This window comes from Hippopotamus amphibius, chromosome 6, assembly GCF_030028045.1.
Source record: "Hippopotamus amphibius kiboko isolate mHipAmp2 chromosome 6, mHipAmp2.hap2, whole genome shotgun sequence".
NCBI lineage: Eukaryota > Metazoa > Chordata > Mammalia > Artiodactyla > Hippopotamidae > Hippopotamus > Hippopotamus amphibius.
This window is the reverse complement of record NC_080191.1, coordinates 59,886,245-59,899,570: the sequence shown is the minus strand read 5'-3', so window position 1 is coordinate 59,899,570 and position 13,326 is coordinate 59,886,245. Positions and strand designations below refer to the sequence as shown.

At 39.9% G+C, this 13,326-nt stretch overlaps 1 protein-coding gene across 1 annotated transcript in view; it reads left to right on the top strand.

Annotated features, from left to right (window-relative positions):
* Window positions 1–10,780, top strand: part of TMEM242 (transmembrane protein 242) — a 41,447-nt gene extending 30,667 nt beyond the window's left edge. Inside the window, exon 4 of the mRNA XM_057739850.1 lies at window positions 9,530–10,780. Coding sequence (XP_057595833.1) covers window positions 9,530–9,628 — 99 coding nt within the window. The 3' untranslated portion in view covers window positions 9,629–10,780. The remainder of the gene's footprint in view (window positions 1–9,529) is intronic.
* The last annotated feature ends 2,546 nt before the right edge of the window (window positions 10,781–13,326 follow it).

Genomic DNA, 13,326 nt, shown 5'->3' with positions numbered 1-13,326 from the left:
GTGTGTGTATGGGCTCTCTATTCTGTTTTATTGATCTGTGTGTTTGTTTTTTGTCAGTACCATACTGTTTTAATTACTGTAGTTTTGTATTATAGTCTGAAGACAGGGCGTGTGATTCCTCCAGCTCTGTTCTTCTTTCTCAAGATTGCTTTGGCTATCGGGGATCCTTTTGTGTTTCCATACAAATTTTAAACTTATTTGTTCAAGTTCTGTGAAAAATGTCATTGGTATCTTGTAGGGATTGCATTGATCTGTAGATTGCCTTCTGTAGTATGGTCATTTTTAACAATATTAACTCTTCCTATCCATGAACATGGTATATCTTTCCATCTGTGTTGTCTTCAGTTTCTTTCATCACTGTCACAGTTTTCCAAGTACAAGTCTTTTATCTCCTTAGGTAGGTTTATTCATTGGTATTTTACTCTTTTTGATGCAGTGGTAAATGGGATTGTTTCCATAATTTCTCTGATAGTTCATTGTTAGTGTATAGAAATGCAACAGATTTCTGTATATTAATTTTGTATCCTGCAACTTTACTGAATTTACTAATGAGCTCTAGTAGTTTTCTGGTGGCATCTTTAGGACTTTCTATGTATAGTATCATGTCCACATCTATAAACAGTGACAGTTTTACTTCTTCCTTTCCAATTTGAATTCTTTTTATTTCTTTTTCCTCTTTGATTGCTGTGCAATTCCAATACTATGTTGAATAAAAGTGGTGAGAGTGGACATCCTTGTCTTGTTTCTGATCTTAGAGGAAACTTTCAGCTTTTCACCTGTGGGTCTGCTGTGGGTTTGTCATATATGGCCTTTATTATGAGGGATGTCCTCTCTATACCCACTTTCTGGAGAGTTTTTATTATAAATAGATGTTGAGTTTTGTTAAAAGCTTTTTCTGCATCTATTGAGATGATCATATGGTTTTTATTCTTCAATTTGTTAATGTGGTATATCACATTGATTTGTGGATATTGAAAAATCCTTGCATCCCTGAGATAAATCCCACTTGATCATGGTGTATGAGCCTTTTAATGTATTGTTGGATTCAGTTTTCTTGAGGAATTTTTGCTAATATTTTGTTGAAGATTTTTGCATCTATATTAATCAGTGATATTGGCCTGTAATTTTCTTTTTTTGTGATATCTTTGTCTGGTTTCAGTATCAGGGTGATGCTGGCCTCACAGAATTAATTTGGAAGTGTACCTCTGCAATTTTTTCTGAATAGTTTGAGAATAGGTGTTAACTCCTCTATATGTTTGGTAGAATTCACCTGTGAAGCCAGCTTTTATTGGGCCTTTTAAAATTACTGATTCAATTTCATTACTGGTAATTTGTTCATATTTTCAATTTCTTCCTGGCTCAGTCTTGGGAGATTATACATTTCTAAGAATTTGCCATTTCTTCTGAGTTGTCCATTTTATTGTCATATAGTTGCTTATAGTAATCTCTTATGATCCTTTGTATTTCTGTGGTGTCAGTTGTAACTTTTCTATATCTGATTTTATTGATTTGGGTCCTCACCTTTTTCTTGATGAGTCTGACTAAAGGTTTATCAATTTTGTTTATCTTTTCAAAGAACCAGCTTTTATTTTCAATGATCTTTTGGTTGAGTTGGGGAGGGGTTTGGGGGGGAGCTCTATTTCATTTATTTCTGCTGTGATCTTTATGATTTATTTCCTACTAACTTTGGGTTTTCTTTGTTCTTTCTCTAGTTCCTTTTGGTGTAAGGTTAGGTTATTGATATTTTTCTTGTTTCCTAAGGTAAGCTATATCACTATAAACATCCCTCTTAGAACTGCATTTGCTGTGTCCCATAGGTTTTGAATCATCGTGTTTTCATATTCGTTTGTGTCTAGGTATTTTTTAATTTCCTTTATTTCTTCAGTGATCCATCGGTTGTTTAGTAGCATATTGTTTAGCCTCCATGTGTTTTTGTTTCCTGCAGTTTTATTTTTCTTGTAGTTGATTTCTAGTCTCATAGTGTTCATGTCCAAAAAGATGGTTGATCTGATTTCAGTTTTCTTAAACTTACCAGGATTTGTTTTGTGGAAGCATGATCTATCCTGGAGATAGATTTATCTTGTTCCATATGCACTGGAAAAGAATGTGTATTCTGCTGCTTTTGGATGGAATGTTCTGTATATATATCAATTAAGTCTATCTGGTCTAATGTGTCATTTAAGGCTAGTGTTTCCTTATTCATTTTCTGTCTAGATGATCTGTTTACTGATGTAAGTGGGGTGTTAAATTCACTACTATTATTGTGTTACTGTCAATTTCTCCCTTTATGTCCATTAATATTTGCTTTATGTCTTTAAGAGCACCTATGTTGGGTGCATATATATTTACAGTTGTTATATCTTCTTCTTGGATTGATTTGTTCATCATTATGTAGTGTCCTTCTTTGTCTCTTATAACAGCCTTTATTTTAAAGTCTATTTTGTCTGGTATAAGTATTGCTACCTTGGCTTTCTTTTGATTTCTTTTTGCATTTTGATTTCTTTGATTTGATTTCTATTTTCTATTTTGATTTCTTTTTTCATCCCCTGACTTTCAGTCTTTATGTGTCTTCAGATCTCTTGTAGGCAGCATGTACATGGGTCTTGTTTTTGTATCCATTCAGCCATTCTGTTTTTTTTATTGGAACATTTCCATTTAAGGTAATTATTGATATGTATGTTCTTATTGACATTTTGTTATTTGGAGGTTGTTTTTGAAGGCTTTTTTTTTCCTTCTTTTGTTCTCTTGTGACTTGATGACTGTCTTTAGTGTTATGTTTGGATTCCTTTTTGTGTATGTGTATATCTATTACAGGTATTTGGTTTGTGGTTACCATGAAGGTTTTTTTGTTAATATTTACTTTTTTTTTTTCTGGTTGGTTTTTTTTTTTTTAATTTATTTATTTACTTATTATTTTTTTGGGGGTACACCAAGTTCAATCATCTGTTTTTATACACATATCCCCATATTCCCTCCCTCCCTCAACTCCCCCCCACCCTCCCCATCCCAGTCCTCTAAGGCATCATCCATCCTCGAGTGGAACTCCCTTTGTTATACAGCAACTTCCCACAGGCTATCTGTTTTACAGTTGGTAGTATATATATGTCTGTGCTACTCTCTCACTTCATCTCAGCTTCCCCTTCACCCCCCACCCCCCCAAACCTCGAGTTCTCCAGTCCATTCTCTGCATCTGCATCCTTGTTCTTGTCTTGTCACTGAGTTCATCAGTACCATTTTTAGATTCCGTATATGTGAGTAAGCATACAATATTTGTATTTCTCTTTCTGACTTACTTCACTCTGTATGACAGACTCTGGGTCTATCCATCTCATTACATAGCTCCATCTCATCCCTTTTTATAGCTGAGTAATATTCCATTGTATATATATGCCACATCTGCTTTATCCATTCATTTGTTGATGGGCATTTAGGTTGCTTCCATGTCCTGGCTATTGTAAATAGTGCTGCAATAGACATTATGGTACATGTTTCTTTTGGGATTATGGTTTTCTTTGGGTATATGCCCAGTAGTGGGATTACTGGATCATATGGTAGTTCTATTTGTAGTTTTTTAAGGGACCTCCAAATTGTTTTCCATAGTGGCTGTACCAACTTACATTCCCACCAGCAGTGCAGGAGAGTTCCCTTTTCTCCACACCCTCTCCAACATTTGTTGTTTCCAGATTTTGTTTTGATGGCCATTCTGACCAGTGTGAGGTGATACCTCATTGTGGCTTTGACTTGCATTTCTCTGATGATTAGTGATGTTGAGCATCTTTTCATGTGTTTGTTGGCCATCTGTATGTCTTTGGAGAAATGTCTATTTAGGTCTTCCGCCCATTTGTGGATTGGGTTATTTGCTTTTTTGGTATGAAGCTGCCTGAGCTGCTTGTATATTTTGGAGGTTAATCCTTTGTCCGTTGTTTCGTAGGCAATTATTTTTTCCCATTCTGAGGGATGCCTTCTAGTCTTGTTTATGGTTTCTTTTGCTGTGCAAAAGCTTTTAAGTTTCATGGTGTCCCATTTGTTTATTCTTGATTTTATTTCCATTATTCTAGGAGGTGGGTCAAAAAGGATCTTGCTTTGATGTATATCATAGAGTGTTCTGCCTATGTTTTCCTCTAGGAGTTTGATAGTATCTGGCCTTACATGTAGGTCTTTAATCCATTTGGAGTTTATTTTTGTGTATGGTGTTAGGAAGTGTTCTAATTTCATTCTTTTACATGTAGCTGTTCAATTTTCCCAGCACCACTTATTGAAGAGGCTGTCTTTTTTCCATTGTATATTCATGCCTCCTTTGTCAAAGATAAGGTGCCCATATGTGTTTGGGCTTACTTCTGAGTTCTCTATTCTATTCCATTGATCTTCCTTTCAATTTTTGTGCCAGGACCATACTGTCTTGATCACTGTGGCCTTGTAAATATTTACTTCTTTATTTACTTATTTTGGTTGCGCCGGGTCTTAGTTGCAGCATGCGAGATCTTTTTTTTTTTTTAGTTGCGGCATGTGGACTTCTTAGATGCAGCATGCAGGTTTCAGATTCCTCGACCAGGGATTGAACCTGGAGCCCCTTCACTGGGAGTGCAGAGTCTTACCCACTGGACCATCAGGGAAGTCCCACCATAAGGTTTTTATATACTGATAAATATATAGTTTTGTGTGTATGTGTGTGTATATAAATTTATAATATATACATATAAATATATATATAAGTTGCTGACCCCTTAATTTCAAATGGATTTTAATAACCTTGCATTTCTGTCCTCCTCCCCTCACAATTACTGTTTTTGATATCATATTTTACATCTGAATTTTTTGTGTATCTCTTAACTGCTTATTGTGAATATAGATGATTTTACTGCTTTTATTTTTTAACCTTCCTACTAGCTTTGTGTGTGGATGATTTCCTGCCTTCACTGTATGTTTCCTTTACCATTGAGCTTTTCATTTTGTAATTTTCATGTTTCTAGTTGTGGCATTTTCTTTTTTGCTTAGAGAAGTTCCTTTAACATCCTTGTAAAGGTGGTTTCTTGGTGCTGAACTCTTTTAGCTTCTGTTTGTCTGAAAAGCTTTTGATCTATCAAATCTGCAAAAGAGTCTTAATGGGTATTCTTGGTTGTAGGTTTTTCCCTTTCATCACTTTAAATATATGGTGTCACTCCTTTCTGCAGTACCTGTTGAAAAGTCAGCTGATAGCCTCATGGGAATTCCCTTGTATGTTATTTGTTGCTTTTCCCTTGCTATTAATATTCTCTCTTTACCTTTAATTTTTGCCATTTTAATTATGTGTCTTGGTGTGTTCCTCTTTGGGTTAATCCTTTATGGGACTCTCTGCACTTTCTGGACTTTTATGGCTGTTTCCTTTCCCAGGTTAGGGAAGTTCTTAGCTCTTATGTCTTCAAATATGTTTTCAGCCCCTTTCTCTTTCTCTTCCTCTTCCCCTCAGGGACCCCTATAATGTGAATATTAGTGTGCTTGGTGTTATCCTAGAGGTCTCTTAAACTGTCTTCATTTCTTTTTATTCTTTTTTCTGTTCATCATCAGTCATTTCCACTATTCTGTCTTTTAGCTCACTGATCTATCCCTATGTATCATTTAGTTGACTGTTGATTCCTTCTAGTATATTTTTCATTTCAGTTATTGTATTCTTCATCTCTGGTTGTTCTTTATTTTCTCTTCATTAAAAACTTCTGCTTCTTGCTCTGTGCATCCATTCATCTCCCAAGTTCTTTGTTCCTCTTTACAGTCACTACCCTGGTCACTTTCTCAGGTAGACTGCCTATCTCCACTTCACTTCATTCTTCTTCTGGGATTTTATCTTGTTCCTTTTTTTGGAACATGTTACTCTGTCGCCTCATTCTGCCTGTTTTTTGTTTTGTTTTGTTTTAATGTATTTGGCAGGTTAGTTATGTGTCCCGACCTTGGAGAAGCATCCCAGCAACGCATTACCCTTTGGTCACCCAAGCTATACGCTCTAGGATTTTCCCCTACGGTTGGTCCTTCTCTTGTGACAGGCTGACTGTGTGGGTGGTCTGGTAGGTTTGGTTGGCCCCCAGTTCAGCTGGTTACCAGACCCTGCCTTGTGTGGAAGCAGCCAACTGCTGGTTGACAGGGCCAGGTCCTGAGGCAACTGACTGCAGAAGGTCAGGGGGCCCTGGGGCTAGTGCTGGCTAGTGCTGGTATGTGGAGTCAGGGGCCAGAAGATTCTGGGGCTGTTGTTCAGCCCATTGATGGATGACGCCAGGTCCTGGGGTTAGTGCTGGAGTCTGGTTACAGGGCCCAAGGGTCTCAAAGCTGGTGTCAGATCACTGGTTGGGGGGGTGGGAGGGGATGGTTCCTGACACAGTTGGGTACAGGGTCCAGGGTGTCCCAAAGCTTATGTTGGCCTGCTGGTGGTAGGCTGAGTCTGCAGGCTGCAGGATTGTGGTTTTCTTGCATCTATAGTGTCTGCCCCCTGGTGGATGAGGCTGGTCCAGGGGCTAGAACAGGCTTTCTGGAGGGCAGGGCCAGGGCATTCTGGGGGTGGTGCCTGCCCACTGGTGGGTGGAGCTGGGTCCTGGACCCTCTGGTGGACAGGGCCTTGTCTAAAGGCAACTGGGTTCAGGAGGTCTTAAGATAGCCTGTCTGCTGATTGGTGGGGCTGTGTCCACAACCCAGTTAGTTGCTTGGCCTGAGGCATCACAGCCCTGGGTCAGGTCTTGGCGCTGATAAGCCAGAGGGAGGATTCCACAGTGGACCCCATCAGCACCAGTATCCAAGTGATAGAAGGAGCTCCCAAGAATGGCTGCCACTAGTGTCTGTGTCCCCAGGGTGAGCTGCAGTTGCCTCCTGAATCCTGGAGCATGTGAGATTTTATGTGCACCCTTTACAAGTAAAGTCTCTATTTCCCTAGTCCTCTGGGACTCCTGAAATTAAGCCCCACTGACCTTCAAAGCCAAATTCTCCGGGGGCTTGTCTTCCTGGTGCAGAACCCCCAGGCTAGGGAGCCTGACATGGGGCTCAGAACTCTTCACTTCTATGGGAGAACCTATGCAATGTAATTATTCTCCAGTCTGTGGGTCACCCACCTGGGGATATGGGACTTAACTATATCCACCATTCCTATCCATCTCGTTTTGGTTCCTTCTTTACATCTTTTGTTGTAGAAGACCTTTTCTGGTAGGTTCTGGTCTTTTCATCCATGGTTGTTTTGCACTTAGTTGTGATTTTGGTGTGCTCGTGAGAGGAGGTGAGCTCAGGGTCTTTCTACTCTGCCATGTTGGCTGAACTTGCCCATAACTGTAAAATTAAAGCAGGCTCAGTGGTGTTCTTTATCTTACTTGTCTCCCTTCCTTCTCCTTGCTCTGAAGCCTGTCTCTTCCTAGTTGGCTAATTTTCAGATATGATTCGTTCCATTGGTTCAATTACTCACTTATGACCCTGAGAACAAGTAAGCAATACTGGGGAAATTAGTGGAAAGAAAAAACATGGGGCCAGGAGGAGGAAATGGGAACACAACCTCCCATGCTGAGGTAGAGCAGCCACTCTGCACTCTCCTACCCAGGCATCATCCAAGTGTCCCAGCTTCTGCCTTTTCAGCCACTGACCTTGTTCCATATCCCTGAGAAGATGGGACAGTAAATGATTCTGTTCATGTCCTGGCTGTCTGATATCCCACTGGAAAACTGTCCTTAGGCTCAGTTGTAACAGATGTTCAACCAGAAAGGTGAAGGGAAAGAACCAAGCAGCCTGTAGCATAGCCTGGCCAGAGATGTCTGTCCGCTGAGAAAAGTCTATGCACGAGTCTTCAGGAGGGGCACGCTCGGTATTTTGGACAAAGCAGTTCTTGTTGTGGGCCATCTTAGACATTTAGCACCCGCCACCCCACGCCCACCCAGTGCAAACATTAATCCCCTGTGATTGTGACCGCCAAACTGTCAGGAGTCTCTATTTGAGAACTGTTATTTAGAACTACATTTTCAGTTCCTCCCCAGGGATACAGTACTGCCTTTAGTTGAAAACCTTTCACGAAGGGTTTATCACAGTACAGACTAGAGAGCTGCACGGAAGGGGGGGGGGGGTTAGGGAGAGACACACATGCTGTGGATGTGTGTGTATGTCTTCAAGATTGGTGTCTGGGACCCAAATGTTGAGATGGTTGGCAATGGACCTCCTACAGACTACATGTGATGGGAAGCCTTATATGTCTTCCAGTATCAGAATATTTAAACCAAAATTATAAATTAATGCGTTTGACACACATACCATATTTGTATCCATGTGAGGTTTATTCTTGGAACATACTACATATTTTGATGATGCTGTAGTGACAACAGCTAATAAATATTGAGCACTACCAGGTGCTGTGCTTTAGGTACGTTATCTCACGTAATCCTCACAACTCTGTAAGCAGGTAATTATCTCCATTCTGCACACATGGAAACTACCCCTCAGAGAGAGTAAGCAGATTTCTCAAGTAGTGGAGTTGGGCTTTGAACAGAGAGGTCTATCTGATATCAGAGTGTGCTAACAGCGGTGCTACAATGACTGGAGTAAATGCCTAGGAACTTACAAGTCCCAAATAGGATGTACCACCTGAATTTGGAAACAGTATAAGGATTCAGCTTCAAATTGAAATAAGCATCAACATAAAAAAAAAAAAAAAATACTAGCCAACTCTCAAAGTAATCACTCCAAGAAATGACTTACTGCTGCTGTGAGTCCAGGGAGCTTCACAAATCTGAGGAGATCTGTATCCTTGAGAAATAATGGTTGGGATATGGCTGATGAGAAAACACTGCAATGCTGTGTTGTAGTGCTTCTGAAATACTATCTTCAGGACAGGACCACCTAGGTGAAAAGAATGAATCAAACAGTGTGGAGCTAGTATTATCTAAGGTAAAGACTGTCCGCCTCCCTAAATCAGTGTCCCCTCCCTCAGAGTGGTATGCACTTAGGTGGAGCTGATACGGCATGTCAGGATCTTCCAACCTCCTGCTCTGACTCTCGGACTGCAAATCACCCTCTGCTGGGAAAACCTCTACAGAGATTTTTCAACTCTGTCAGGCACATAAAAACATTCTACTCTGTCTACCATTCATTGATTCCTTCTTTAATTAGCCCCTACTAAGTTTCTTCTCACTCCTTCCGTCTGGTGCCAAAATTCTTCTAATTTGAATGGCCTCAGTATATTCACTTATTTAGATAGAAATCCCATTCTCATCTGTATCTTTATATATGAAGGCCAACAACACATACCGTTCTTCTGGTAGGAAATAGGGTTGATGATTTAGAGCATGTTGCCCTTCAGATTTAGAGTGGAGTTTTATGTTATTTAAGGTCCAATAGATTTATACTTGGAAGAAGAAAAGAAGTATGTCTCATTGTCTTTCAAGGCAGTGAGGACAGTCTTTACCTTTTGTTGGTCTTCCTTTGCTTAGTACCCACAGCAATAACATATCAGTCAGTCAGCAACGGGGTCCGTCTCTAATTGCTTTGGCTCTTTTCCCCATCTTTTAACATTTGATGACTGATTTTTTTCATCTTTCAGATGAAAGACTTCCGAAGTAAAATGCAATCAATATTTCCAGCAATTCCCAAGAACTCTGAATCGGCTGTTGAGTGGGAGGAAGCATTGAAATCTAAATGAGACGAGCGTGGTGGATGAAGTCCTGAACGATTGTTATAGGAAAGGCTGGCTTTGGAGATGCCACAGCAGCAAAGGGAACACATGCAGATTATTGACTGAACCTATGGGATGGATGGCATTCAGTGTCCTCATAGGAGCCGACAGTCATTTCTGTGTGCTGTACTTTACGACTGATTTGGTTACGTTCATATGGGGTGGGGGGGATGAGTTGGAGGGAGGCAAAGTTCTCCCAAATTTAGGAAGACTATTTAAAAATAATTACGTGTATAAATACAGCTGATTCACTTCGGTGTACCTCAAAAGCTGGTACAAGAGTATAAAGCAATTATTTCCCAATAAAGAGCTTAAAAAATAAATAAATAAAAATAAAAATAATTATATGGATACATTCTCTATGTGGAGGAAATCCCAGGAGAAATACTTTTATGACTATAATAGTTGAAACCAAGTTTTTTTACCTGAAAAAAAAAATTATAACGTATAATGGGAAAATCTTTATAAACAGACTCCTAACAGCAGTAGTCCCCCAGTGTGTCTGATTAAGTAAGTTTCAACAGCCATTCTTGTCAGTATGTGGTGTCAGAACTTGGAGGACTTGCTCCTGTGTGACGGGTTCATAGGTGAATCCTGTCCATCAGGCAGTGCACGTGGCTCTGTTGTCCTGAACACAGTCTTTCATTTGTATGTGCTAGTTATTTACCTGACAGCCTCACCTTAAGGTCCTGTAAATTCTTAGACAAGAAGCCAGTGACAGATTATGATAACCTGAAAGGATAATCATGAGAAAATAATAATGACATCATGGGTGTAGAATGTACTTTTTTGACAAGTTGGTTCTGGGTCCCTAAACACTGACAGACAGTTTATAGTTTTATCTGTTGTCAATACAAAAATAGTCCAGTTATCACCTATCTTAACAAATATTTTTAACCAGAAAGATACCTGAGTATTGAGTCTCAGGTAAATTAAAAAAATTTTTTAAGAAAAGTACTTTTAATATTGTCAGTATGTCTAGAAAAATACCCTCTGGTTGAATATCATTGTGTATTTTCTTTGTAATTGCTTAGGCCCTAATTAGCAATCAGTTTAATAAAGTACATTTGAAACTTATGTTATAATGAAACCTTTTAATTTTAAGAAAAAAATTTTAAATGAAATGTCAAGTGCATGATAGAACGTTTTTTCTGGACCATGTTACCCTGTTAAAATTTCTGTGCTAATTAATTGAACGGGTGTAATCATCACCTGGGATTCACATGTAACCTGTTCAAAATCCGAGACTAAAAGAAGAGGACTGAAATTTATCAGGGTATGTGGAGTAGCAGAAACGCTTCACCCACCTTTCATTTTTAACTAACTCTCTGCTTTTGAATGAAATGAAGGAAGGAAAGGCGGGAGCAAAACTGAGCAGGTCTTTGTCTCTATTATGAGTCTGAGTCTAGGTGGGTGGTGGGTGTGTGCTGGTCCCACAGGGCCTGGCGTGGGAGGCCGAAAGGAGTGAACGCTTGTGTGACATGCCTCATGTTTACAAAACACGTTCCATGTGCATCTGTTGTCCTTGCGGGATGGTGGGGGACTCCCATAAGAATGATGGTGAATCACCTGCTGAGGAAAGGTTGATGGGGACAGATTCCCTAGAACAGGCAACAAGCATAGGCTCCAGCTGCATTTTAAAAGCAAAAATGAAGTAACAAAGATGAAAGTTAGAAGAAAAACAAGCAATATGACTAAAGTGGTTTTTTCCTACAGTCAGAACTCAGATATCAGAAGATGTAGTCATTTGTCTGTTCCTTTTATACCAGAGGCATATTGTTAAATTGGTTAATGGAAAGGAAAAATGTTTAACAGATAATGTTATTCTTTATGTGAAGTACCATCTGTGTACTGAGTTCTGAATGTTCCTGGATATGGAAGAGAGGAAATGTTATGGAATTTCAAGTTTGCCTTCTTTGCTGTCTTTATCTTGGGTAGAGTATGACAAACATAATCACATTTATCTCCTGGAGCATAAAGAGTTTTAATCACCCTATTAACCAGGATGACATTTTTCACAGACTTAAAAAGGAATAGAACAGACATTATCTCCCCATAAGCAATCCATTTCATGGAGGCTGAGCACTAGAAATTTTTTAAAGGATGGATAACACAAGCCATTTCCATTTCCTGTGTAAGCCAACATTAAGGCGGCTCCCGTAAGAATGCTGCTTACACTGGTTGAGCATTAAGCTTTACATTTAGAATCTCAGCCACCACAAGAGCTATTAGAACAGTATGGAGCATATAGAGAAAACGTGGTGGGGAGGGAGGGGTAACTTCCAAAGCTTTGGGATTCGTTCAAAAAAACAAAAAAGCATGTATTCTGGTAAGTTCTTGCTGCCCTGTAAAAATGTGTCTGTGGGCTGCTGTTGTTTTCAGAGTCAAGAAAATATGGTTTCTGAACAAACTGGGAATGAAAAATAAGGCATGGGACCTGCCTCACAAGATGCCCAGCGGCCTGTCTCTACAACAAACAAGGATTCTAATGACAGGAAAGAAAGGGAGCTGCTGCCCAGGGCCTGCAGAGCCATGGCATGACCACAGGTGCCCCTCATTCCATCATGATGACATAGGCTGCTGCTGGAAAAAACCTGCCTCAGCTGCTCAAAAGGTGGCACCTGGACTTCCCTGGTGGTGCAGTGGTTAAGAATCCATCTGCCAGTGCAGGGAACACAGTTCAATCCCCGGTCCAGGAAGATCCCACATGCCTCGGAGTAGCTAAGCCTGTGCACCACAACTACTGAGCCTGCACTCTAGAGCCCACAAGCCACAGCTATTGAGCCCACGTGCTGCAACTGCTGAAGCCCACGCACTGCAGCCCATGTTCCACGAGAAGCCACTGCAATAAGCCCGAGCACCACAACAAAGTGTAGCCCCCACTCACCTCAACTAGAGAAAGCCTACACACAGCAACAAAAACCAAACGCAGCCAAAAATAAGTTAAAAAAAAAAAAAAAGGTGGCACCTAGGCACCTCACCTGTCATACATTCTGCTTAGTTTCATGGATAGTGTGGGACTCAGCTTGCAAATTAATCCTTGCAACCTACAAGGGAACATATAAGAAATGAAGGGGGGGGGGAAGCCCATGGGGACAAAAGTAATTAAAATCCACTGAATTCAGCAATTTCACTTGGGGCAAAATTTACTCTCTCCCAGGTTTGGGTCATGGAGAACACTGTATATTTTCACCTCATTTTCATGTATCTTCTTTAAAACAAACATTGAAGTACAAATGGAAATCAGCCAGGGAAAATATAAAATTTCTCCAAATAGTTAAATTTCTCATGAAAATTAATAAAAATACACATTTTTATAGAATTTTATCACATGCAAGTGAGATGTTTTTCCTTTCTGCTGAGTCACTGAGTACTATGTCAAGGATTTGGGTCTCTGTGTTGGTGTTATCAGGATTAATTATCAAAGGCTGTGCTTTCGTGAGTCTCCAAGAGGAGAGGAAGCATCTCCCGCAAGCAGTGACATTAACCTGCAACAATGAGTGAGGCTGTTACATTTTGTCTGATGGCAGATACCTCAGTTTTGGAGAAAATTACAGTAGCACAGTTACCAAGAAGCACACACAGTTCAACTTTTCTGCCCAAGTATTAGTGGAGTGATTCAGGACTCCACTAATATATATTTCTTACATAAGCTAGGTGAGGCC